General features: G+C 41.9%; 1 protein-coding gene across 1 annotated transcript; it reads right to left on the bottom strand.

Moving 5' to 3' along the window:
* Window positions 1-95: 95 nt before the first annotated feature.
* Window positions 96-25,261, bottom strand: GPR137B (G protein-coupled receptor 137B). The gene is made up of 7 exons (XM_058419997.1): window positions 24,739-25,261; window positions 16,230-16,279; window positions 11,161-11,383; window positions 7,187-7,340; window positions 5,088-5,212; window positions 2,203-2,327; window positions 96-703 (listed from the first exon to the last, which is right to left on the bottom strand). Exons 1-7 carry the CDS (start codon window positions 25,105-25,107, stop codon window positions 592-594), a joined length of 1,158 nt encoding a protein of 385 aa, XP_058275980.1. The 5' UTR covers window positions 25,108-25,261; the 3' UTR covers window positions 96-591.
* Between the last annotated feature and the right edge of the window lie 2,493 nt (window positions 25,262-27,754).

Here is a 27,754-nt window from a genome sequence, read left to right as displayed (position 1 = left end):
AGGGTACAGATAATTTCTAGCCTCCAACTATCGCAGCATACAGAGTCAGCAGTGATATCTAAAGAGTAAATTTTGTTCTCAGAACATAGCAATAACTTGAAGAGACAGTATTTAATTGGGTTGATTTTTTTTTTTTTCTTACAGGCTTTGATGTGCATGTAAAAATTGCAACTGTCATGCATTTGAAAAATCTATTCATGTGTTTACAGTATATTGATCATAATCATGTATTTCTAACTTTATACACAGTGTAAAAATAAAAATACTTAGAAAATAATTATGCCATTTCACTTCATGAAATTTGCTCTTTTAAAATGAGCATAAAAATGATTAAATTATACCTTCTAACAACTCTATTCAAAGCCAAAATCCCATGGCTTAGAACAGGGTATTAATTGGAACAGTCTTCAAAGTTTAAATCATTAGCTTATACTTCTCCTTGAACTATGAAAAGCTCATGGCAAGGTTCTTCATTTATGTGTGCATAGGAAAATCTCTAAAAACCAAAAGGTGAAGAAAAGTTGCTAAGCTTTGTTTTTCAGAAGATTGGTTTTAATATTGGAATGTCCTAGATGCTGTAGTTGATTGAAGTTAAATTGGGCTTGGCCGGTCTGTGTCCAGTGCTGGATCTTGTTGGAGGGATCCTATGTAAGCCATGAAGCTGTTGTTCTGATGGCTCCAGTCATAGTAGTCTGGAGAGAAACTTAGAAAGAAAATAGAAGAATTAATAACTGGCAGGTTAGTTCTGTAGACACGTGGTTAAAGAACATTGGGAAAACGCAATCATGGAGACACAGTTCTCATGCTGAAGTGCAAAGCACAGGCAGCTATTTATTTTTCTGATCTGTCAATTATTTTGGCCCAAGTGTTCATTTTCTATTTCCTGATTCTCTTGGTTCACTAAAGACCCTCCCCTTTCTGATTTGCTGTTCCAGATGGTGTTGGAAGATCCCAGAAGTGGTGCTGCTTATCCCTGCCAAGTCCTGGTAGTGCAGGGACCTTTCAGAGATCTAAACTTCCCATGTCTGTGTCCCAGAGGCCAGGACACAGTTTGCAGCTCTGCCATGCTGCCTTTTCTCTCATGAGCAGCATGACAATGTATGTGGCTGGTTTAGTTTCCAATGGGAGCTGTGCAGGTGTTACCAGTGTGGCTGATTCCCTGATGGCTCAGTAGGGAAGAGAGGGTGCCTCTGGCTCTAGGCTGGAGAATCAGACTGGCTCAAAGCACCTCTGGCATCCTCTGTGGGCTTTGTTACTATGTGAAAAACATTCATACAGGAATGCCATGACTGATAACTGTAAATAGTGAGTGTGCAACTTCACTGAGCCATGGTCTGGGCTCACAGACAGTGACTACACTGTCTCACCTGAATGAGTGTCAAGAGCTAGATCTGGGTTATGTTAACTACAATTGGCAACTTAACCAGCATTCTCAGTTACGTTTATTCGTGTCACAGTGTAGCTACAGGAACAACAAAGGGATAACACGACTGAGACTCCTTTCAGGGCAGGATAGAGTTCTGTCACTGCCTTTCCTTCTTTGAATTGAGTGCTACCATTTTTCCTGTGAACTTCTCCTTCCTGGACAGGAATCCTTACCTAAACCTCACAGCTGTGCAGAGAAGACAATGTTTTGCCCGTTCTGGGTTGTGTGGGATTTCAGCAGTTTGGTGGATTTTTCTAAGCTTTCAACAAGCAGATGCTCCCTTCAATTCAGGTCACCCTCAAGATACTTAGCCATGTTACAGGGCGACATAAGTTGAGACGCTTCTCGCTACAACCGTCAGAAGCTGCTGTCTGTGCTGTTCAGCTTTTCCCTGCTCTGCCTGAGCAGGGAGAGAGCTGTTCTTCTAGACAGTCTTGCTCTCACACTTGAATGAGTTAAATGGCGCTTCTGAAGCCACTCTTGGAAGAAATAGAGGATAAAACAAAGTTCTAGCCTGAGTTTTTCAATGAGCGGTACATTGGTACAATCTTAAATTATGTAACAATTTTCATTCTTGTGTCTTTATAGTGTCTACGGGGCCCTGGGATCCCCACAGTCACTCAGTGCTGCCCTTCCACTTCAGCTTCCCCTCACCCTGCTGGGATTTATGCAGCAATTGCATCTGGACAATTTACATCCATCTTCTGTGGTGTGTCAGAGTTCCTCCTCCTCCAATTTCTGTTTTGGGAAGCAAGAGGTTCACGTCTGTATCTCACCTGGCCTGTGCCCCCTGTGGGGCAATATTCCAGGCTAGATCATCGTCACTGTCGTATCTGCGGGGGTTGTCGAAGAAGTAAGATCTGGGACTGAAGCCGTGGCTCGGGACCATTCCTGCGCTGGCCTGAGGGAAGGGAAACCTTTGTCAGTATTTGCAGCAGCTATCAAATAGCTGTTTATCAATTGCTTGGTGCCTGGCTTCTAGAAGAAGTTGCTGCCAACCTACCTTGTGGTTTCAAAAATAAAACATGCAATTTTGCATTGGCTGAAGACAACAGAAATAATTTTGTATTTACTGTCCATCTCTACCAGCATAGCGATATTGATCTCAACAGCTTTTATTTACCCTTATTTCTTAGCTAACACCTGACCTTTTTCTGAAACCGCCCTCGAGCCTGCATTCAACCTTTCTGCTGAATTCCTGTCCATCCAGGACCCTTCATGCTTGAAGTAAGCAGTAGGAAGCAGCCGAGGAGCTGAGGGAAACATATAAAACATCTTAAAGAGATTTGATTTTTACCTCCCACATTGCTATTACTCCCTCCTGGTGCCTTACCTCCCTTACCACAGGAACTGATCATGTTGAAGCTTGGCATCCTGTTTACTGAACCCACATCTGAAAAGTCCCTTAGGCCCTCACCGAGCAATTTCAGTATCTACTCTATAGTGCTGTGAGGGTCAAATCCTGAGGTCAGGTCCTTTGACAAAACAGGGAAAGGAGTGTACATATAACTTTCATTTACAAAGAATTTTCACTTTATTTCTCTGTGAATCAAAACAGAAAAACATGCAAGATGCAAAAAGTCACTTTGATTCCAGAAACAGCATGGAGACTTCTAAGAACCCACTGAGCCTCGACCACTGATCCACTGCTCCCATCCCCAGGGACAAGGGGTTCTCTGTGCCTGTGGACAAGCCAGGATGACATCTTCTCTCTGGCCTTAAAAAGGAGAGCAGTTTGATTTCCCCCTTTATTTTATGTGTTAAATAATTTTGACAAAGATGAAATGAAGATAAGGTGCATCTCTGTCATGCCCCCATTTCCAACATTTGTCTGGTTTAAGGTATGGCAAGGCAAAGGGCCACATGCTGTTGTAACCCTGTGTCAGCACCAGAGCCAACAGACAGCTCACTCCAGGCTATAATCTCTTGTGGAAAGGAGTTTCATATTTGGGCAATGCTGAATGCAGGATGCCTCTACTCAAACCTTTTGTTTCTGAAGCCCCAAATGAATCATGAAACCAAAGAACTACTTCTCAGGATTGTTTATTATTAAAAATATAATAGCTAATCAGATTTGTTATGATTTTTTTAAATAAAGGAGGGTTTGCTTTAATTCTAACCCCATGCTTTCTGCCCAAGTAGCAGCCTACTGAATACATGAGCCTAAAATCCTGCGGGCCTTGGTCTCCCTCTTGTGGCAACCTCACACTGAAATTCAGTTTTCTCTTGCTACAATCTCTTCATTTTTTGTTCAGTTCTACGTATTTCTGGTCCTCCTCTAAATATTTGTCCTATGTGAGAAAAAAAATCTATATATGACCCAAACCATGTGACAGACAATGTTTACCCTAAAAAAAGTATCCATAAAAGAAGTGATATCACCAATTTCCTCTTCTGAACTGTGTCTTTATGGAGATTTAAGGCTTTTTGCAAATCACAATGCAAAAATATGTTATACGTATTACTGCAATGCTCTTGTGGGAGAATACTGCCTCTGTTTGAGCTCTTGCTTGATTAGGATTCCAAGCCTTCATGGGATCAGCTTTTTGAAATGAGTGATTAGACCACTTCCCTTATTTTCATTCTCTGTGAATCTCCCCCACACTATACAAACTTGGCCACCAGGTCTAGCCTTACTAAGCCCACTTTAAATGAAATGAGATCTCTCTGTGGTCACTTTTTAGAAGAAAGGACCTCTAGCCTGTGCTTAAAAACATTTCTTCTCTCTGCAGTTGTCCTGGTTAACTCCTAAGCAGAAGTGAGGCTGAGATGTTTTTGGTCATGGGCACCGGGATCCATGGGGTTTCTTAGTGCAACGTCAGGCATTACTTCCTTGTTCATCTTGGCTTTATCATTGTCTCTGAAATATGCACAAGGATAAAACCCATCACCTTCTCCAAAAAGTTATTCTATTACTTGCTTCTCTTACTTGTGTATTTACCATTCACATCCCTTTTGAGTAATATTAGCTTTGGTTTCATTTGGCCTACAGAAACAGATGTTGCCTCAGTAATTCTAGTGAGGGCTGGTATTTTCTCTGTGCCTGTCTACCAGGTCACCTGGAGTCATTGCCTACAGCTATAAAAAATGCTTATCCATCTATTAACTACCTAGATACTAATGACACTTACTGGGAATTATCCTTTCAACTCACACCTTAATCTCTGGTCTTCTGAAATAGCCAGCAAGTCAGCAAGTGCTTATTATGGCCACTGGTCTTTGACTTGGAAAAAATTCAGTGGGTACAGGGCTGAAAAAATTCAGTCTATTATTTTATAACCCTGTTGAACAGTTAGTACACAACCATTTTCACTGCTATGCGATGAAAGATGCCAAGTTTGGGTAATAAACTCCTTTTCCACCGATTCCAATAAAGTGCTGTATTATCTCAAAGGGAAGTTGTCCCTACCCTTAAGAAAGCTCCTGATTTTTAAGATAAACTGCCTGAGAAACACCTGGCCTTCCTTCTGGATAAACACGATGTGTTTCATTCAAGAGGAGTTAGCATAAAGAAGTGGGAAGTTTTGGTTGCTTTTATTCTGCCAAGGACACATTGAAAAAGAGAAGTCAGAATATAAAGAAGAAAAGTTCCCTCAGCAGCTGAGCCCTTCAGACCTGCTTGGACATTACATTGGCAAGTACACTAACAAATTCCACTTACTAGATCTTTCGTAGGATTTCGGACACGGAAGAAATACACAACCAAGGAAGTAGGCAAGAGCTCCCAGACGAAAAGGATCACTCCGAACACTATGTAACCTGCATCTCCCAGCTGACATTTCAGATCTGCCTGTTGGAAAGTAAAAGAGTAAAGTGTTTAAATATAAAGATGGCAGCTCATTTAAAAGTGCAGGAGACAATGCCAGGAATTCCATTCAGTAGAGCCAGATTAACCTGGCTAATGATTAAAGGCAGACTAAAAAAAATCAATATGTTGTCTCGGGTACATGATTTCCCTTTCCTCCTCCTGCTATCTTTCCTTCAGAAATATCAGTTTAATGCAGGGATCTTCCCAGCTTAAAAGCCTGGCAAGCAATCACTTGATGAAGGGATCAAATTCAGGTAATGAGACACTAGTTTTCCAGTCCTTTTCCTGCTGGGAATAATTGTAAAGGAACAATCAATGGTCAAGGGCATTGCTTTTAAAAATGAAAGGCTTGGGTCTGTTCAAACAGGTGCATATTCTAAGGCTGAATAACCCTGCTGTCACTGCAGCACTAGCTGTGATCTCCTCTCTAGATCTCCACCATTGCTACAGAGAGCAAATCCTGCCCTTTCATGTGTTTTGTACAGAAGAGAAAAGGATGCTTCTGAACGGTGACCTGAGGCAGTACTACAATAATTTATTGGGCTGTAATTTTAAAAGTGACTTTTGATTCTGGTACCAAATGGAGTACCCACTCCTTAGTTCCAGGCCTTTTACATATAGCTCAAGTAACTTACCCCCAAATCCATGCAACCCTAATGTCACAAGCCAGAAGAGATGTTCGAATAATGCAGTAGTAACTCAAGGGCTAAAAAGCATTCCAGTGAGCTCCCAGTGAACGACCTCTGCCTCCAGAGGGCAAACAGGACCAAGCAGTCTGGCCACACCAGCCCCTGTTACTCCAGACTGTGGGAGTCAGAGCAAGAACCGTCCCTTACAAGGGATCAGCAGGAGCAGCAACAACTCCTCAGGGCTTAACAAGAGACAAAATGCTTGATTCAGGAGACAAGATAGAGCCTGATGTCCTTTTGCCTAAACCTGTGTGCCCTAATTCCACTGGCAACACCTGCAGTCCTCTTCTCTGCACTGCAGCAGGGTTGACTAGATGTCCCTCGACAGACCCTACTCAACTAACTCATAACAAGGTCCTCAGGGCAATCCTGTCCTACTCTCTACCTACTTCTTAATTAGAGTCTTAACTGCTGCTCAACAGAAATTCGTTCATGGCTGCAAGTTTGCTTGGCCACCCTGACAATACAAGGTCCTTTCTCCCAGTGGCTGGGAGCACAGCTTTGGGTCTGCAGGTGCTTGCTGATTGCAGGGGAGACATGGGATTTTGAGGCCAAACAAAAGATACTTGTGAGTCAGACCCAGGCATCCCATTTTGCCTAGCCTTGAAAGAGCCGGAAAATACATTTTTCAAAGCAGAGAAATGAGCTAGATGCTGAAATTTATTAAAATTCAACAAAGAATCCCCTGCTATTTCCTGTAGTGGTTTTATTACTGTTAGTTTTCAATGTAAATTGTCACTTGCAATTAAAGGTTGGGAAGAGTCATAGACTTATCCTCAAACTACAGAAATCATCATGCTAATGCCAGTAAATTAAAGTAAATAACCCCACAACCCTGAATGGCAGTGGGAGATGTTATGATGTCTTAGAACTGAGCATTTCAGTGGAATCAAGTACTGTTTTTTCTGCTTCTCTAAGTACAATACATTCTTTATAATGGAAAAAATACCTGTCTGTTTTAATAAAAGGTGCTCTTTCTTTTGACAATAAAATCAAGGTAAATAAAAGATTGATTTTTTAAAACTTATTTGTCTTGTGGTTCCTTGTTTTTGGTTTTTTTTTTTTTTAGTACAGAACTGGAGTTTTTATCCTTATGCCAAAATTATCAGAAATTTGTATTCCTGGAGCAAAACAATCTTAGTGCACTGAATTAAAAAAAAATAAAATTAGGGTTTGAATATACTTATTCCTCTAGTGCTAGCATTTAGGAAGTCAATCATCAGATAGAGAATGAGGTTTTCTCATTAGCCAATATTTTCATACTTGCCTGATCCGACACGTTGTACCAATCATAATCAAAAGAGTTGACTTTCTTGGTTTGGGAAAACGATAAGATGAACAAGTTGTAACAGGCTCGTGAGGTATAAAGTAGTATAACAGTCACTCCTATACTTGTCACCTGACAGACAGATGAGCCCTGGAAAAGATTTAAGCACAGGTTATTATTATTCGTAAGGGAAGTTGAGAACAACTTTGCTTTGCATGGACTTTGAGAGTTGTTATGCTACTCTGTCTCTTGCAATTGATTTTTTGTCTTTCCTTCTTTAGCCATTATATCCTATTCTATGTATATTCCTGTATTTTATCAGCACAGTGGCTTCCAGACAATGGTAGCAGTTCCAGCCCTTACCAAGATGGGTTGTGACTAATTTTTACATTTTATTAAACAAGTGCTATTTTTAGAGCAGTGAAAACAGGTAAGACCCACACTTGGTATGAGGTGGAGTGATAGAATTCAGCCTTCAGCTCTGCACTAGCTACAGAGCATCCCATATCAGATGCTGGCTAGCATGATGCAACCTTCCATCTTTTTACAACTGCTTGCTTTGCACTCATTTCATGAGTACAAGAGCAGGTCATAACAGTCAGCAGTAAACACAGCACAGAGAGGAACAGAACATCCTGCCTTAGCTAATGTCAATGCAGAGGAGACAAAGTGGAAGCACAGCCTATGGGCAGAGTGACGGCGGCAGGGCAATCTCAGTAGCAGCTTGGGCACAAGGGGAGGAATGGGACTGCAAGCGTGAAATTGCAACTGTTCCTAAGCCCTAGAGAGACAACTGGACAAAGCAGGGAAAAGCAGCGAGAAGAGTAAGTCCCTGGCCACTATGTCAAGCGGGCAGGGTCACTGTCAGGGGCTGAGACACCAGCACAGGAGTTGTAGCAGGAACAAAGGATGGAAGGAAGGAATCCAGGAGCCATGGCTGCAGGGATCTGTGTGAGTCTGATCAGAAAGGCAGGCAGGAGTACAAAAATGGGACTGGCTTTGAAAAAAACTCAAAGTAAATTCTTTGTAGTTGGCTCTGGAATTGTTCTTTGCACGGCCAAAGGAGGAAGGATGGATTTGAGTGCTGTGTGCCTTTAGAGGTAAGTTGCCTTGCAGTAATTTGCTTCTCTAGCCCTGCCCTCTCCTTCTCCTGGCAGACCCACACCAGGAGGATGGGTTGCTTTCATCTATGTGAGAGAAACAGGCCAAGAGAGAAGTTGCTCCTCCCTGCCACAGGACTTTTAAAGCAGTGCAGGAGACTGGAAAGTCTGCATCTTATTTCCTCTGCTCACACACTCTGCTGCCAGGTTTGCAGCTGAGGGGCAGAGGTTCAAAGCACTGTGGCCAGCAGAGCAGACAAGGCAGAAGGGCTAAATAAATATCAAGGGAAGTCACCAAGCCACCATGTCCTGAATTCCTGAACTTCAGGAGATTACCAGGGCTCCAGTGCTGCTCACCCACGCTGTTGGCTATCGACCCTGCAGCTTTATTGACCCAGCTCCTCAGTCTGCCCTCCCCAGTGAGGATGAGTTAAGAGGAGCTCAGGGAGTATTTTTATAAAGCTTGCAGAAAACAAGCTTGCCTGTCTTCCCAGCAAAATTACATCAGTTCAATGAACAGCCAGGCTCCAAAAATACCCAGTGCAGACAATGTCTCTGAATTCCAGTTTATAACAGCCTGGAAACACCACAATTCACCTGGCCATAACCTGCAGCCATGTCAGAAGTGAGCCAAGAGACTGCAGCTACTCAGGAATTGAAGGCAGATCCATAGCAGGCAGTGGTGAAAGCTGTGGCAATATCAGCAGGAAATGCTTTAAAGAGGAAACGTTTGCTAGGCACTACTTGACTGTTCTCCTTCAATACTAACAAGTCAGTGGTGCTGTCATGGAAACCGAGGGAGAGAGAGCAGAGAGAAGCTGCTGACTGGCACATACCATACCCCAGCTCCGTGGCATTTACAGATTGCAGATAGCAGAAGCAAAGAGCAGAACGGGGTTGGTATTTCCCCGTCCAGATTTCCCTACATAGCTGTCATTCTTTAACAGTTAACAGCTAAATGTGTAGAGATTTAACAAACTTCCATCCCCCCGAATACAAAAAAGGGGATAAAAGTGTCCTGGTTTTGCTTCCAGTCAAATACACTTAGTGGGTCATTGAAGGGAGAGGGCAGCAGTGAAAGTAAAAACAGAGGAATCGTTTTTCAGTCACAGGCCCCTGCAGAAAAGAAGGGGAGCCCCAAGCAGGGATTGTGTCCCACCACATGATGCATTTGGGCAGCACAGAACCGGCCCAAGTCAGCACCTAAGGGCAGGGCTGTGCACGTCCTTGGTGCTGGCACAGCCCTGGCACAGAGCACCAGGATGGTTCCCCATGCCAGGGTGTGGAGATGAATGTGTTTTCATTTGCAGTCAGAAGATACATGCCAGCAAAAGGGAGATGCAAATGAAAGGCTGCCAGTACCGATGCCCACTTACATGCACCACAGAGCATGCATTATCTCCAACACTATTTCTATCATATCACTGCAGAGAATGGATTTTTCTTCTCTAGATATTTTTTTGGCATAACAGTAGCAGATAAAACCAGGATGTTTTATTCACTGCCAGTTTCAGTCATCTGTATCCCTAAAGTATGTCCAGTCAAACCCTACTGGAAGTCCACAGAGGAACTCCCATTTCAGGTCAGCAGAAAGGAGAAGCAAAGCACTCTTTAACTCTCATTTCCACATTCAAACTTTCATCAGCTGAGTGTTGTGTCTTTTCCTGTCTGCAGTAATGCTAGAGATTTTTGGGTTTTGTGAAATAATTTGGAGTAAAGAAGGTTGGGTTTCCTGCAGGAGGAGAAAACACAACAAAACCAAAACCAAACAAAACCAGAACCAAAGCCTCCTTTAGGTTAACACTGCTTTGTTACAGAGATTTATGCTCCTGTGATTTGCAGCACAAGAAAAACTTTTCTTGCTGATAAAAATAATCCATTACAAGTGCCCTTTGGTCAGCAAATGACAGGCTTGAAAGAAACAAAACTGCGCTGTGTTTTTAAATCCTCTATCCAGCCCTGAACTTTTAGTTGTTGTGCAGCACGACCAGATTTGGTTAAACAGGAAGTGTACTTATTTCATCTGATTAAGTAAATGTAGAGAGGAATTCTATGGTAAGGTTTTCCTAAATAGCAGCTGGACCTCAGATTTTTAAAGGATTTGTTGTGGTAATGGCAATGTGCTATTGGTTAAACTGATAATTTACATTTAATTTAACTGTCTTTTGTAAATGCAAGGACTTTTGAAAGCCCAGTTTCATTATATATAGATACAAAGCATCTTCACTGATTTTCACGTCACTGCATGCTTATGTGATGCCATCCAGCTCCGTGACCACTGAATGTCCAAACCTAACAATATTTCTTTAAAGAACATCTTGGAGAGTAATAGGAGACACTTTTTAACCCTTTTCCCCAGCTGAATAACTTTTAATATATTAAGTCTTTTAAAACCTATTCTCACTATCTATAGGAAGATATATAAGAACATGCAAATACGTAAAGGGAGATTCATATTTCTCTGTCTGGCTTATCTTCAACATGCCGCTACCTTAAACAGTTAACTTAGTCAATGATTGGATAAGCTGAAGGATTTTTAAGTATAGGCCACTTCTGTGTTGCAGTACTGAAACGAAGTGGTCTCCAGACAAGGGACCCAGAGAAAGCAGTGTCCGCTTGAAAAAGAACCGTGAGAAACTGCAGCCAAAAAGTTATGCAAAATCTGCCTCAAAAAGACATATTTGTGATCACTGGTTTTAACCAAAAGCTTCCTTACTACCATTTAGTATTTAATTAATGTACTGAACACGATGGCCAGCCGAGTGCAGGCTGTGAAGTTTAAGGGCTCCAGCTCTCAGGCTTTGTGACTTTGCCTTGCACTGCCCTTGTATCCCAGAAGGTACTTGAAAAGAACTGAAAATGTACCTTACCTTGGACTCCAAGTAAATGTTGGCTAAAGACATCTTGGAGATCTTATACAGGCAGATGGAGAGTGAAACAGCGCACAGCACAAACAATGTGTCATTAATTGCCACCCGGACTGAGACAATGATTTTTCTCTCTGAATTCTGTGTCCTCACCAATACTGCACATGTTAAATTCACCAAGAGGAAGAGGAGACTTATGAAAAGAGAAGCCAGGTAGAGGGGCAACCTGGGAGAGTGAGAAGAAAACAGTTTTAGCAACATTTTTCAGCAGATGTCAATCATGAGATGGAAGTTGCACTCTGAGAAATGAAATCTGCCACAGCTGACGGAGTAGCCAGCTGCCTGAGCCAAAATCAAAGTGCTCCAGATTGCTGGAGAGATTAACCTAGCTCATTTCAAACCTGTTTTACAGTTACACAACAAGCTGTAAGTAAATTAATATCAAGCAGCAAAACGTGGAAGACTGCAGCAGAAATACAACAGCACAGTTCTCAAAAACTACTTTTAAAATATGTGTACCTTCTTAGATCGTAGACTTCATACACAGCACAAACCCACTGCCTACTCACTCCCAGAAAAAAACTTATCTAAAGGCTGAGTTGCCTGGAATGGGCTGGTTTTGACCCTGGTTTTACTATACCACCACTGCCATATAAAGCATCACTGACTGTTAAGGTTTGCCATCAGATATCAAATTAGGGAAGTGTCTAACAGCAGGAAAAATCTCCAGGTTACTGGTTCCCTAGCTTCCATCTCTGTCTCTTTTCTTAAACAATTTGGTCATGGTCAAACTCTTGAAAGAAACACCAAGAAATTTAGCTATGCATATTGATTCTGGGTTGGCATCTTGCCATCTAGGCCAGGGAAAAAGTGTGTTTACACAACCACTAAAGCACATCTGGAACCAAAATGTGGCAGACAGAAGCTCAGGAGTTGGACTGTTTTGATCTGTCTGGTTTTCTCCCAACTTACCCAGTGCTGATACCTACAATATAAGCATACCATGTAATCAAGGTACTACAGGGTATGTTTTTGGTTTTTTTTTACTGCTTTTAATTCCTCCTTATGTCTACACAAACCTGTGGGGCTTTCCATTAAAAAAAAAAAAAAAAAAAAAAGAAAAAAAGGTATGTTTCCATTTCAAGTATTTGCTTAGTTCATTACCATTGCTGACCAAGGCAATTACTGATAAGATTCATAATCTGCAGTCACTGCACAAGAATTTTTGGCCATAGCCTTTCATGCCTGTTGGGAACTTTGAATTTGGCTGACAACAAACATACAGACTGTCCCTGAGGACTCTGGTTCTAATTGTTTAACAATACTTTACCCAGTGGGGATCTTTTACTTTCACACATTCATGTTCTTTTGGGTTAGCATTAATGCAGCTACAAAGCTGAAATACAGCTGGCTTCTTTTCAGAGGGCAGGAAAGAAGGAGATACAGCGTTGAGATATTTTAACTGTGTTACAGGGAGAACTGAAAGCCTAAAATCTTGTGAATCAATGCCTTTCTTTCCAGCTATATCTGGCAGTGAGCAAGGATGCTGTCTTTTCCTTGCCAGGCACGGAAATTCCCTCTCAGCAGGAAGATTGTGCTCATTCTTAACTTTCCAGGGCAGGGCTCTGTTTTTAGGATAAGCAGCTGGAGGCAGTTCCTTTAAACCTCATAGTCTAATGCTGGAAATATTGCACTCCTGAAGCTCCTCTCTCACACGGTTTCCTCTGTAATGGTGGTACATTTACAGCTTTTATTAGTACCTCAGAAGTCTTTAAATAGTGGTCACATGCCTTCCTTTCCTTCCCCTCCCGAGGTCCCATCTCTAATCCCCTTGGGGGGGGGTTGTGAGGAAAGGCACACTCCTACATCTGCCTTGCTTGTGGGAGGGTAAGCACAATGCCCTCCTCTTGCTCACTTAGCCAGAAGCACCTTCTGCTGCAGCACAGCCTGCATGCTGGCATGCAGCATCAGGCTGGCTTGCAACCAGCAAGGCTGAGAGGCTTCCAGGCCAGGCTCCTCCTTTGCAGACTTTAGCAAGAAATAAAAAAAAAAAAAAAGGTGCTGTCACACTGCTGTGCCCACGAGCCCCGTTAGTGCCGGGGTGAGCTCTCGTGGCCGGTCAGTTGTGCAGCTCCTCACCTGAGGATCTTCCAGCCCCTTTTAACGTGATGTGGCCCAGGAAACAGCTGCCTGATTTGCAATGCAGTAGAAGCACTGTTGCTGAATTTATGGAAAAGCGCTGATAGAGATGCAGGCCGTCTTTCTAGGGGAAGTTTTAGGGTCTCAGCAGATTAAAGGCAGAAAGTATCTTTACAATTCAACTACAAGGGCACCTACAAGACATGAAGAAGCATACGGAGTTTTATAGAAAACAGAAAAGCAGGGCAGGAGAGGTGCTTCCAGATTGCACCAGTGAAAGCTCAAGTGGAAGTTCAAAGGCCTATTGTGCCTAGTCCCCACTTTGGGACTACTCTTTAAAGGAGCCCTGCATAATCTGGTTTGGCTGAGGAAGACACATGCCAGGCTGTTCTGCTCTTTCTGTGTCAAGCTGAATGTGCCCATAAGTTTTTCTTTGAGCTGAAAATCAAACCTCAGATAAATGCAGTGAGATTTGCCTTGTTTACCAAGAAGATCTGTTTGAAACTACTGTATTTTGTATGAAGTGTCTGAGGCTTGTGTGTAACAAGACATGCACTCATAGCACAGCACGCCTCATCCAAACCTGGTGACAGTGAGAAATCCCCAAGTCCAGGGGGACAGGCAGAAGGACTGTTTGAATACGAAACTGGGCTGGCACAGGCTTCACCTTGATCTCTTTTACTAATATTGTGAAGGCTGTTCTGAATAAAGTTTGCTTAAGATTCTGGATCCCTGATAGTATTTTATCTTTTTTGGGTTTTTTTTTTTGTTTCTTTGTTTTTGTATTGGAAATGCTTCTGATTTCTGAGACCTGTGTAAGTACACAGACAGCAGTCCTACCTCCCAGTTGCCCCTTATTTATGTTGCTATCATCTGTTGCAAAAATGGCAATACCAGGCAATAAGGAGTGACACCTATTAATGAAAATGGGGGGAAAAAAATCATAAAGTGGACATTCAGTAATGAAAAATCAGATTCAGTAAGTGCAGATTCCAGACCTGTCTGAAGGCCTTGCATCTTTCCATCATTCATCTCTCCCTCAGGATCTGAGCAACCTGATCTAATGAAAGATGTCCCTGCCCACGGGACATAGGTTGGACTAGATGATCTTTAAAGGGCCTTTCCAATATAAGCCACGTGAGTCTATGTTCTTTCACTAGCTTGTTACAATTAATTCATCTGTGGGTGTGCACATATTATATCACTTTAATTGCCCCGTATAAGATGGGAAACAAGGTCAGCTTTATTAATATAGCTCTTTTAGACAGACTAACTGCACTAATGCTGAAATCTAGATTTTAAAACAAAATACAACTGAAAACACTTACCAACAGAGCTGGACAAGAAAGAAAAAGCTAGGCTAGATCCAGGAGTGACTTGTATTAGAAATCCAGTAGGAAAGAGTCAGGGTAGACATGGAGTTGTCATGAGGAGGGTAGTCTGTGCATGAGTAATTGTAGCCACAGTACATTTGTGTTTAGGAACACAAATGCTCCAAGAGCTACATGCAGGTTGATAATGTAGTCACTTCATAGGCATTGACTAAATGCCACGAACTTCCTGCGCTTCAAGAAAGACATTTTCAAGCAGTGTTCAGGAATAAAGCAGTTCAGGAATCAAGCATCAGTAACAGATGAGGTTCAAAGCTTCTAGCTCTCAGCTCTAAAGCCCTGCAGGAACCTGTCCACAGACAGTCCTCCACCACCCCGACCTGGCTCTGAGCAAAGCGATCCTCTTGGTCTCTCTTGCCCGTGTGCCCCATGAGGGGCAGGCACATCTGCTCTGGAGGGACCTGCCTGGGGTGTGCTCTGCTTGTCTGCCAGCCCATTCTCCTGGATTTTCTGCCCACAGGAACCAAAGTGCAAAAGGGGGGTCCAAAGCTGCAGTACAGCCTGGAGTCCACATTCCCAAGTCAGCCATCACACCCTGCATATCCCATGCCCTCCCCACCTCAAGCCTGCTCTCACTGTACTGCCCTTATACCAACCATGGTTCCCAAAGCATTGATACAGGTGACTGCCCCACAAGCTGTATGAAAACACAGTAGGATAACAAATTTCTAGAGCAAGGACAGTGATAATATTTCCCCTCTTGATACAGTACTATGTTCTCCTAACAGTAAGCAAGTAACAGGTCAGATTGCAGTTCAAAATTATTCTGTTTTCCTATCCTGAATTCATATTGTAAATTCTTTCTTTAGAATGGAGACAACCTGTCTCTCTCTCTCTCCTCCTTCTAACAGCATTGCACAACTGAGGCTTTTAAGTATTGCCACAACAAACATTAATTTATTGAGCTCTTCCTGAGCTTTCTGGACATTACTGCCCTTTGGGGTTCTTTCAAGTACGTCCTGACATCTTCTCCTCCACAACAAGATGCCAAATGAATCTCCCCACATAAATGCAAATCTACCATAACCTCAATTCTATGGAGTCAGGGGAGGTTATCTATAAGCTCCCAAACACATCACAAAATTGAATCCATTCTCCCTAGCTCTTTCCCTTCACAACTTGTCCGTCATCTTCCCAAATTTTTAAGACTTCTATTACCACTGACCTCACAGGTTAAAACATACTCACTCCCACTCATTCTTGTCAAAAAAAACAAAACATCACTCTGCTTCTTCAGCACTGGATCTGAATCTACTTAGTAAAACAAATGTTAGGAATCAGTAAAAAAATTCCCAGGGTGGGTGTTTTCTGCTTGCATTTGAAATATTTGCCTTTGAAATATGTGACTGTCTAAAAATGATCATAGCGTCATGAAAGGACACAGTCTCCTAAAGGTGTGGAAAAAGGTAGCTTCAGAACCATCACCATAAAACACTGGTATACAAATATGAATAGATGAAATATGAGCACCACAAATTAGAAAAGATGCTTCTCAGCATGGCTGCTCTTCTTAACCGCATTAAATGTTTGCATATTTCTTACCTGTATTTCAGTAGCTCAGGGGAATATTTTGACTTAGCTTTGAAAATCACCTGCAAAACAAAAAAATATTGCATCAAACATAGCATACATGTCAGCAAAGAAAAACACTGTGAGTCAGAGCAATTCTGTCTCACAGGCCACAAGACATGTCATGACAGGTTTCATTACATAACGGATTTGCATGGATTGCTTATCCATAGCAGGCAAGCTCTAACCAAAGTACTAGAACTACTCAGCAGTGATCAGATGCACTTGTATGCAAATTGTCTACACTACTATTTTCACTTACTCTGTTTTAGGAATAAGGTCCTTTTTACCAGTATTAATAAAAGGATCAATGCCAGCATAATCATAGAGGGAAATTATTCTAGGCTCTTGCATGACCTGACAGTACATGTCTCTCACAGAGACCAGCTCACACCAGGCCCAATGCTCCCAAGAAGAGCCCATCATGGTACCCTGGCCTGAAATTAGAGATATACTTCTACATTCATGTACATTGCCAAAAAGATGCCATTGAGAGCCAGACTCATTATTTTACTCAGAGGTATCATTTGGCTTCTGCTGACTGTCTTTTCACTGGACAACAATATGTGCTTTTACAGAGAGATAGTTCAGGCCCAGCAGTTAGCTTGCTGTACCAAAAAATATAAAATACTGACAAGTTTTCTGTAATGTAGCTAGGTGCCATCAGTCATAGTTGTTTGCCCACCATCAGAAATATACAAAAATATATTACCATATTTTGTATCTTATTTATTAAAAAATTACTTGAAAGTATCACTGCTTTTTTATAAGCTAACATGGTTTCCAAACAAACTTAGTTTACGAATATTCATTTAAACAACAGCAAAGCACATTGGTTACTAATATTATAAAACCCACATGATGTATGACTTATTCTGGGTTGTTTCCCAATAATTTTCTCCTCGTGTTATGTTATCTTATCCATTTACCTTGGTTTTGCATGCCCTTTAGTAATGTTTGCATAATATTTGCTATGATTATTATGCTTTCCCAAGGAAACAGGACTTAAATGATCACAGTGTGACTGTAGACACGTGTCTCCCTGTCAATCTCTTTATCTGGCCTTTACTAATATTAAAATACTTCATAAAACTGATGGGAAAATGCTTGAAGTATGAAAGACATGATCCTTTATCACCCTTCTTAAAATCAGTGACTCAAAGGAAAAAAAGAACTCTGTAAATGCATCTAATACATGTTCCTCTGTGAGGAGAAGCCTACATAATGATTCTACACATCACCCAACAGGAGAGAGTCTAAAGAGCAAAATATTGTAAGAAATTCTCCAGTTATGGGAACAACTGAGAGTCAATCATGACACATAGATCTGGAGAAAATCAGGCTCAGCTTGTTCCAGAGCTCCTGGAACAACTTGTCATTTAACTCCTATTCACCATAAACAGCTGCCTTGACACGGAAATCATTTTTGTGATGCATCAGCCTGCGTAGCACTAGCTGAAGCAGCAGAGAACACTGAGTTTTTCAGCAAACTGAGAATAAAATTGAAAACTTGGGGGAAAAAAGTCTCAAAAAATATTTTGCAATAATTGATACCGTTTTCAAATAGATAACATCTCTGATAGTATCCCTTATTGAAGAGTTTTGTGATTCGTTCTCCAAATTCCTGGATCGTGAAATCTCACAGGAATTTGGGAAGAAGTTTTAGGTTGTTTTATTTACTTGCTTTTGAAAGGAGAGGTACAAGGAGCTTGCAAATGTTCTGCAGTTTTCCTGTGCATAGAGAGTAACTGTCACTTTCAGAGGAGGGATGAGGTTCAAAGTAATACCCAGATAACTTTTTGTACAAGATTTATTGCCTACCCTGCTTATTCTGGATGGGAGGGAGGAAGCAGATTCCTGACCTCAATGAAACTAAACAAGTAATCCTTGTTTTTAGGGGCATTCCACAGTCCTCACCTACTGTGAGTAGCACTTATACACATTGTTAATTTTGACACTTTTCAGGAGTTGCACTGAACAGAAGAGTTCAGAGCCTCTGGAAAGAACTTCACAAGACAAGTGATTTCCAGGGGGCAATGAGTTGTTCTGGTTTCACAAAACCTAGCAAATATCAAGTTCCTAAATACCATCTCCAGTGGTTCCCCAAAAATGATCTACTCATCCTTCCTACGTCACAAAGCCCTGTCACATAAACCAACCAACCCAAGACCGCTGCCCAGCAAAATCTCCATGGATAACTTAGGTAAAACCAAATGTGATGCTCCTGCTGCAGATCCAACAGGATCTCAAGATTCAAGATCACCAAAACAGCTGTTACTGTGATTCTGCATTCGGTGAACCTGTCCCAGGGGATAGATGTTCTGAAATTTTCAAAGCAAAATGACCACTAACAAACAAAATAAACACTGAAAAACAAAAAAAAAAAAAAAAAAAAAAAAAAAAAAGAGCTATATAGAATGAAAGCTACACTTTAAAGCATGGGGAATTCTTACTAATTCACTGCTAGGCAGGAGCACAGGCAGCCAGATTCTGCCACCTTTGCTTAAACACTGATAGGGCCTTGGTTCATGCGTAGCCCTGCTGGAAGCAGTAGGATTGTCACATAATAAAGGCTTGTTCTGTGGGAGTAAGGATGTCAGAAGCTGATCTCAATATACCTTACATACGTGGGTGCAGCTTCTTGCTTTTAGCATTTAGCTCAAGAGACTGGTTGCTCAATGGCCCCTCCTCGCAGCAGCGTTGAGAAAGCTTCCAGTCAACGTCTGAGTCATTTAAGTAAGTCTTCCAGCAAAGCAGAGCAAACCAGACTATTCCTAAGAATAGACTAAACAGTGAACAGAGAGCAGGCTCTTATGAAAAGATCTTTCAGAGAGGCCCAAGATGAACATGGAAAGCGCAGTGAAAGTCGTTGTTAATTTTCTTATGTCTAAAGGGTTACTTTTTAGTCTTAAAAGTATTTCCCCTTCTGCTTGTTCTTTGAAGACGAAATATCCTGTTTTGGCTCTCTGTTTCTGCCAAAGGGTTGGAAACCTCAAATGAGATTCTCACACCCCCTCCTCCACTCCCCTGAGGTATATGTCTGGCATATAAAACTGCAGCAGTTCAAAAGGACTCCAAAATTTTCTTCATACAGCCAGGGAAAATTCCCATTGCAGAACTGATGTAAACAGCTGACCTTAGAGACATTTTACCAGGCCCCAGGAGTGGGGATGGCATGAGACCCATCAGCAGCCTGGCTGCAGAGAGCCCTGGAGAGCTGCTGGGCAGCACAGCAGGCAGACAGACAGGGCCAGGTTGCTTTAGCTGATGGAGGTTCCAGCTAATCAGGAGCCACTTTGGCTCTATGAGTGAAAGAACTGTCAAAGCCAAGACAGATATTCCTAAAGCAAAAGAAAAATAAAATCTCCCTGGAGCAATTTTTGTGTCCGTGCTCTGATTTAGCCAAACTGATGTGATGGGTGACACAAACCTCTGCTGTACCTCCAGTGCTAGCTGATCAATTCACTTTTACAGGATCTACAGCTCAGCTTACCTAAAAGACTCAGGTAAATGCTTGTATATGTCTCAAGCTGGCCCTCTGCACAGGAATGAAGTTCAGTGTTATTTACCACTCCTCACCTGAAAAACCCTATAAGAAACAAAGCATGCACCTTTCCTTCCCAGTTCCTTTCACTACAGTCCCTCTCCTCCTCTGTTACACTCCCCGCAAATTTCCCTTTGAAACCTGAAAATATGCCACAACCTCAGCAGCAGCAGCAGCACATTTACCTTTCTTCTGCTGTGTATCTTTCAGTCCCAGGCCCACCTTCCCCTTTCTCTCTTTCTTCCATGTTCATTTTTTTATTTGGATCAGATTTCCCAAAACAGGCAAGTTTTCAATCTACTCTCTAAATTCTACACAGTTTGTAAGGCCTACAGACATGGGCAACATGACTCACCACCATACTCAATCTTCCAAGAATTGGTAAAAGTAGTCCTAAAAGGACAGGGATGATTGTGGGGGATGACAGCCACAATAAACCTTCAAGAGTAGCTTTCCTATCAAATTATTTTCTAAATGTATACATCTAAAGCTTGTTTTAAATTAATAATAAGCTTTATAATATAGGATTTATTAATCTCTGCTAAAAAAAAAAAAAAAATATCTCCAAAATAAAAAAGCCCTCTCTGTTCTCTCACTGGTGAGAACTTTCGAAATGCTATCCCTCAGTAATTAGAGAATGGGATTTTTTCTTAATTCTCCTCCCAGAGCTAACATTTACTCTAGTTCCACTGAAATACATGAAAACTTTCTGAAAGCCTTGTGCTGTTTTTACCCCACCCTGCCAGGCATGGCCAGCTCCCCTCTGAACTATCTTACTCTGTACAACTTCCCTTCATTTGAAAGTCCCTGATTTTATCAGCACTGCCTGGGAGGCAGGGTAAGCTTCTCAATCCAGATGCCAAAGAAAAGGGAGGATGGCTGGGGAGGAGGAAGGAGAGGTAAAATCTGCCTACCAGCCTTCTCCACCCATACTGTCTCAGAGCTCTTTAGCTCAGCACTACTTTCCCTTAGTCCTGGAGAAGTTCCCAACCTGACGACAAAACCTAGAGCCCACCCAATTGTTTCCTGTGCTTGGAAGCAAGGGAGGCCTGGGATTTTCAGTGAAATTTATAGCTCACGGTCTTTGGCCCTGACCTTGTTCTTTGAGTCTGTAACCCTCCATCCGAGCCTCTCTCCTGCTTCATTTGTTTTCTGTTCCCCAGGGAAATGCAAAGGCTGAGCAAACAGGACAAAGTGAAGCAAGTACTTCTTTGCCCACCCCTCACATGCACCGAAAAAGGCAACTCATGTTTCTTTCCCAGAGCCTCTTTAACTCTTTTACCCACAGCACTAACTGTAAAGCCTGGGGACTCATCTCAGTGTCCCCTTGTCAGGGACAGGGAGGATTTGAGAAAGCAGGACATAAATGAAAGACTACCAAAATCCTGAAATCCTCACATTCTTCGTTATCCTGGGATCTCTCACTGTGGGATCCTCCACTTCTCTCCCTTCAAAGTGGAAAATACGTTATTAAGCAAAAAATAAACCCTTGGAAGCTCCATGTGTGAGGCAAATATCTCTATGGGATTTTTGGTCTTTGGAGGTGGAAATGCACTTTGGCTACCAATCTGGTGAATCAGGATCAGCGAGCTTCTTTGTCTTGGTACAGTGCAGTTACTTGCTGGTGTTGTGCTGCTGTTTTGCAAAAGTGCCACTGGATCTCATCTTCATTTGAGATTTATTTTAATGATTTCCAAGTAGGCAGAGGCCCTACTCTCCAGAGAGGGTAGGCAACACTATTATTTTTCTTTAGAAGGGAATGACAGACACAGGATTCATTAATTCTAATACATTGACATTAGAAATCATATTATTTTTCTCCATTATGGGATCAATGAGAAGAACTAATATTCTATTAGCCTTATCTGCACCACCCTTTCTGCTTGCCCTAAGTAGGGCATTTCAACTGTATCAAAGGACCCTGAACTTGTCTCTTAACCCAAAGATCCCGTCTTGAGTCAAAACTATTTTGATTCTAACTTCCTTTCTGCTCATAGTTACCCAGCTTTAGCAACCTGCCCCAACACATTAGAGGTTCTTCTGCTGCAGCTGCTGATGCTCAAGTCTGGGAATAAAACTCTGCTGTGCTGATGTCATCAGGGCTTATTTGTCTTGCTCCACATAAAACACAGCTGAAATTCCCTATGGCTTTGGGATACCTATTAAAAAAGAGAATAGTTGTGGCTAACTTTCCATCAAGTTCAAAGGTGCTTGTTATTCGAAAAACGCCCTCGAGCACTTGCCAAATGAATTTTTTGTTTGGCCAGGAGGACTTGCAATATTTTTTGAATCACTTTTTTTCTTCTCACATCTATGTTTATAAGTTTTCCTAGCCACATTTAGGAATGGTGGGTGCTGAACGGCAGAAAATAAAAACCTACGAATTTCAGAGACCCACAGGATTTGTTCCAGTGCTCTGTACCGATACCATACGCAGATCACTTCTTTCCCTCTAGATAAGGACCAGTGAAAGAGCAGGGGTTTCATGCAATGAGACACAGCTGAAGACCCTTCTTGCCCGTCTTCTAGAGAGTAAAAGGATAAAAGTTGTTTCTAAACAGGTCTGTGAAGTTTTAAGCCATTACTGAAAACAAAATTTTCTCTCTCCACCCCTTTCACACTAGTTCTTGCTTGCCTACTGTGGCAACTTAGATGTACATTAAATATAAGATGCTGAATTTCAAGCCAAACCACCTTTTAATGGTTAGAAGTCAAGAATTAATAACAGTGAATTAAAAATATATGCACTTATTCTGTAATATATTTGCAGAATGGCTGTGCTTGTATTTCTTAAACCTTTGTTTCAGCTAGGGAGATATTTGAGATTAAATTTCACTGACAGCAACTGGCTCTAGAGCAAACAACAATACTGATCTTATGTCTGCCTACAGTAGCCCAAGATATTTAAAGATTATGACTCACATCACAAGCTCTGAAAGTCCCTTGCAAATACTGTTTCAAGAGCCTCACAGCAGCTCTTCAAGACAGGTAACCATTCCACTCTTTTTCTGAGGGGCTCAGAGGAAGATCATGAGGACTCAGGATGACAAAGCATCTGTCTCAAAGGCAGAACCGACAGCCTTAGCATTTTTTCTGTTTCCAGCCACTGACTTGTACTTCCTGAACGCTCTCAGACAGCAACGCTAAAAATAAGTGAAAAGGACATATGTGTGCATTCTGAGTGCTGTCTTTTCAGATCTTCCTTAGACAAAAGGAATGTTACCTGCAGCACTAAGCCTCCTGAGCGCTGACACTACTGCACAGCCTGCTGTGCCCCCCCTATGCTCGCTCCAGCCCAGGCTTCTCTTGGCCAAGAGCCAGGATGCTGCATTCTGCCTGCAGACTTCCACAGCAGTCCTACACGTGTCTGAGGGAAGAGTCTGACCTAAGGCTGTGACTTAGTCCCAGCACTGTGATGGGATGGACTGTGTGCTGATGGACAATTGGCCCTGGGAAGTTGCACAGTTATCAAATGAGTCTCACAATAGGTATGGGATAAAGCATAGGTCACCACATGCTTGAGCTGGATTTGAGTAGTATGCAGATGAAAGGTTCCTGTAATCCCTTAATATATTTCAAGTACCAGGGAGTGGAGCAGGGTGAGTTAGCAGTCGTTTCAGACAGTGAATCCATGAAAGCAAACCTAAGCACAAAACCAGGTATGCGGTTCTAAGTATTTAATACACTCTACAACTCAAGTGATCTTCTTGCAGCTGTCATGCTTACTACTGCTGCTTTTCCAGCTCTGGGAGAGCAGCCCTTGCATGCAGTCTGACATCTCCAGTCAGGCTGTTCAGAATTGATAAGGCACTGTAAAACACCATGGAGACTACAAAAGCACCAACCCCAGGCACCAAGCTGGTTCCAAGTGGGGCACACAGCAACACCCAAAGCATCCTGAGCACTGCCTGGTGTGCTCCAGGGCTGGCTGATGCACTCCTGACCAACTGCTCCTGCACTGGGAAAGTGGGCTTTGATCAGGGCCACAAGAGTGCAGGTTTGGCACCCTGCTCCAGGCACTACAGTGGGATTGAGGAGATAAAGAATCAAGTCTCTGCCCTCCTGCAAGTTTCCTGTGAGATCTTAGGCAAGCCCAGCAGCCTGTCTTTGTCTCAGCATGGCAATATCCCATCCTTCAGCCAAGTACAAGATCCCATGCTCGCCATAATATTTCCAAGCACCTCCAGCTGCAGCAACCTGGAGCCCTGTGCAGCTTAACTCATCCAGCTTCTTAGATGTCCTGGGCACAGATACACTCTAAAGACCTCTTCCTGAAATGGAGATACTATTTCCTTTACCCCACTAGACAGGTAATTTACCTTTATATCAGAGAGTCCTTGAAATAGAGGGTGTATCTGCACACAGCACTTAGCACTTATCGAACAGAGTCAAAGCTGTTTGTAATACAGATTGTTACAGGAATCTGGGCCCACAGCAGGATTCCATCAACAGTTTCAATTGTTATACACATAACAGAAATCTCACTCAGAGACGTTAGCCAACTTAGGAAAAAACTGGGACCGAGGCTTTGTTGCTGGCAAAATTAGACATTACAATTCTGTCTGCACACAGAGATCAAGTCTGGTAAGCCAGGAGGTTTTTAAAGTCTAATAACAATAATAAGGCATAGTAATAGAATGACATTTTGGGTGTCCAGATTCCTAGCCCTCCTATACATTTTTTCTCCAACCTTTGAATTCTTTTTATAGACAGTAGACATGTTAATTGATATTCTCACAGTGATCACTTCAGGCTCCGGTTTCATTGTAACACTGATCGCTTGCATATAGACCAGAAGTTAAAATACCCAAATAAACAATTGACATTTCATTTTTGCATTGCCAAGGTACATTTGTAAATCACATTTTTCTCATGATGCTCACACAATAAGGCTTCACCATTTAGCTAGATTTAATCAACTAAATATCTGTTGCTTACCTGTGTGAAGTAAAGATTCATCAGGGTCAGGGTGAAAAACTGGAGGCAGACTGGGAAGCAATAGAGAAGCCAGAAGATGAAGGGGCTGAGAGAATTTGCTGTGACAAAGTCTTTGAAGTAAAATGAAAAGAGCACTGTCCTAAGAGAGGCCCAAAACAGGCACAGAAACAGAAAGACAGTTTGATAACTGAACCTCTTGTGCCTGTAGTGAAGGACCAGCCAGAGCTGGACGTAGATGAACACAAAAAGCAGTGAATAAAAAACAGTATATACAATGGTCAGGCCCAGCTTCACATACGGAGGGACAGCTGGCGTCAGGGTCGGCGGAAGGGTGTCATTTTTCAGTGGGTCCCACTCAGGGGCCTCCATTTGATATCGGGAATCGTCAGAATTATTTAAGTTTGGCTGCCGCTGTTGCCTCCTCCTCCTCCTCCTTCTCCTTTCATCTTCCTACAGCATAGGAATCAAGAAAATGAAAGAAAACAAGCTGCACTTCCTCTTTGGCAGCTCACTGTGGGCTGGTAGCACATGATCACAATTCAGAATGATTCATTAGGACTGCCTTTGTCAGCAATTGGCAGGGAACAGCTCAGAAAGCTGCTCTTTGCTGATGGCTCTGCACAAATCTTTACCATCCTCAAGAAACAAAGAAATCCATCAGCCCCTGAACAGTTTACTGCTAATTTTTTCCCTAAGGAAAATTATCTGGATTTTAATTAGTTAAGTAATGTTCTATTTTCTACAAGTAGCAAGTACCTGACACTTGCCCAGTGGCAGCCACATCATATCTTTGTAGGATTTTTTTTTTTCTTGTTTCCTGTTTAACAAGTACTTCATTTAGTTGCATTTTGTTAAAAATCATTTTTAGCACCCTCACGTACTCCTGAAATTCAAACTGCTGTATTAAGCTGCAGCAGCTCAGCTTGGCATTGCAGAAACCTTTGTGTTTACAAAGAATTACACAATTGGCACAGCAAATCTAATACACTCAGTTTCTTCTTTTTCTTATAAGATGCTTCATTAGAACGGGGGAAAAGGTGCATCAGGACTTCCAAACCTAGCATGTACAGGAACAAAATAAAACCTCCTAAAGACCTAAATTCACCAAAGCATACATGCAGCTACAGGTTCTTTTCTCCTTGGTTGCTTTTTACCATCACTCTGGAAACAGCTGGCTGGACATGCCTTCTCACAAGTGTGCAGAGGTGCCCTTGGGATGAAACCTATAAATTAATAGGTGCTATGGCAGGCTGATGGGTTTGACTCACGGGGGTGAGAAGTGAGAACTGAAACTGAGTGGTTTAGACATTTGTAGTGTGGTCAAAATGCTTCATATATCTCTAGGTCATGTATAGCACCTTCTACCATATAACAACAAGATTTTAAAAGTTACTTTGTCTATGGCTGGAGCACTGTCATGTGTTTCTCTATAATTTATAGTAAGCTGATTGCAAGAAGTGCTTATTACCTGGACCAATCCCCAGGGAAGACCCCATATGTCTGGTGAGCAGTGAAAAAAGATTCCTGTAGCAGAAGAGTCCATGTAAAGAACTAACACAGAGTACATGATATGCAGAAACTGACACCTATCAACCAAAATAATGATTTCCACTATTAATGCCTTGCACTAAGAGGAGTTCAAAACTACTATTTTGTTGAAAAAGACAATTATCATAATTGTGCTTATTAATATAAATACAATATATAAAAATTTTGGGTATCTATCTAAAAAGCTCTCAAAGTGAACCCCATTCTGCCCTAGAAATACTCATACTGAACCATTAAAGGTCTGTTCAAAAAGCCAAGGTTAGGTACCAAAACTAAAGCAGTATTATTTTCAAGGTGCTGACTAAACTCAGGTCCCATTGACAGCAAAAAGATTTGTGGGTTCTCAGTGCTTCTGTGTTACCCTGGTTTTTCTGAGTTTCTTTATTAGCCTTTTGATTTTCATAGATGGAGTCAGATCTTTTAGATACTGTAGAATATTAGAGCAGTTTTTCTACCTTTCCCACAGAAGTAATATAAACAAATCCTTTGTTTTTCATTCTCTGTCCTTTGTTTGCATATTTCTAACCTGAAAACAATTGTAACTGACAACTGGTCTGGCCACTGAGGCTGAGGGGTGGAAACCCCAAAAAGCCAATCTTCTGCTAGACCCACAAATGTATAAAAAGTAAAAATAAACAAAAGGGTCTCTTCTCTCCGCTCTTTCAGCTGGGAGCTGGATCAGAAGAACCTCTGCAAAAATCTCTTGTCTGTGTGTGATTGCTTTGTGTGTCTTGGTGACATCTCCGTAAATCTGGTCATTGATTAAGGTTTCTAGATATGATTTTAAGACTCTTACCAGGAGCAGCCTGTCTTGGAAATCCCAGATAAATAGCTTACTGAAGCAGGGTGATACACAGCACTGGGTGATGGTCGATTTGACTATGGATAGAAATGTACAGAACAGAGAGTGAATAAGGGAAAGATGAGAGAGGATAAGAAAGTCTAAGCACTAAAAAACATGTACATCTACAGAGGTATGTTAGAGCATACAGAAAAAAGACTTCTATGGCTTCAGTGCAAATAAACATGGACTTAATTTTGAAGTAGCACATGCTCCTAGATTCTGCATAATTCCTGGGGGAGAAAAAAAAAAGAAAGAAAGAAAAAACAATTACTTGATACCAGGGTAGGACACGGAAAACTGTAAGATTCATTATGAAAAGATGGGGAGGTAAAAGGCCTGAACGAGAGTTTAGAAAATATGTATAAAAATAGGATACAACAAATTATATTTCAGTACATACGACAGTAGGCTCCACCTCCCAGATCAGGAAAACATCTCCCCTATATTGATACATACTTCCTCCTAGCAGACTAGGAAAACATCTTCCTAGCCTTCCCCAGTCCCACTAATAGGCCATCCTTGTGTATCTGTCACTCTTCACTACCCCAGTGCACACATACACTCTCTAGAGGCCAGAGTACAGCAATAAAAATTTCAGTGGGTTACACACCACCTCTCTGCTCT

The sequence above is a fragment of the Hirundo rustica genome, chromosome 3, assembly GCF_015227805.2.
Source record: "Hirundo rustica isolate bHirRus1 chromosome 3, bHirRus1.pri.v3, whole genome shotgun sequence".
Lineage (NCBI taxonomy): Eukaryota > Metazoa > Chordata > Aves > Passeriformes > Hirundinidae > Hirundo > Hirundo rustica.
The sequence above is the reverse complement of the archived record's forward strand: the minus strand, read 5'-3'. Positions and strand labels throughout refer to the sequence as shown.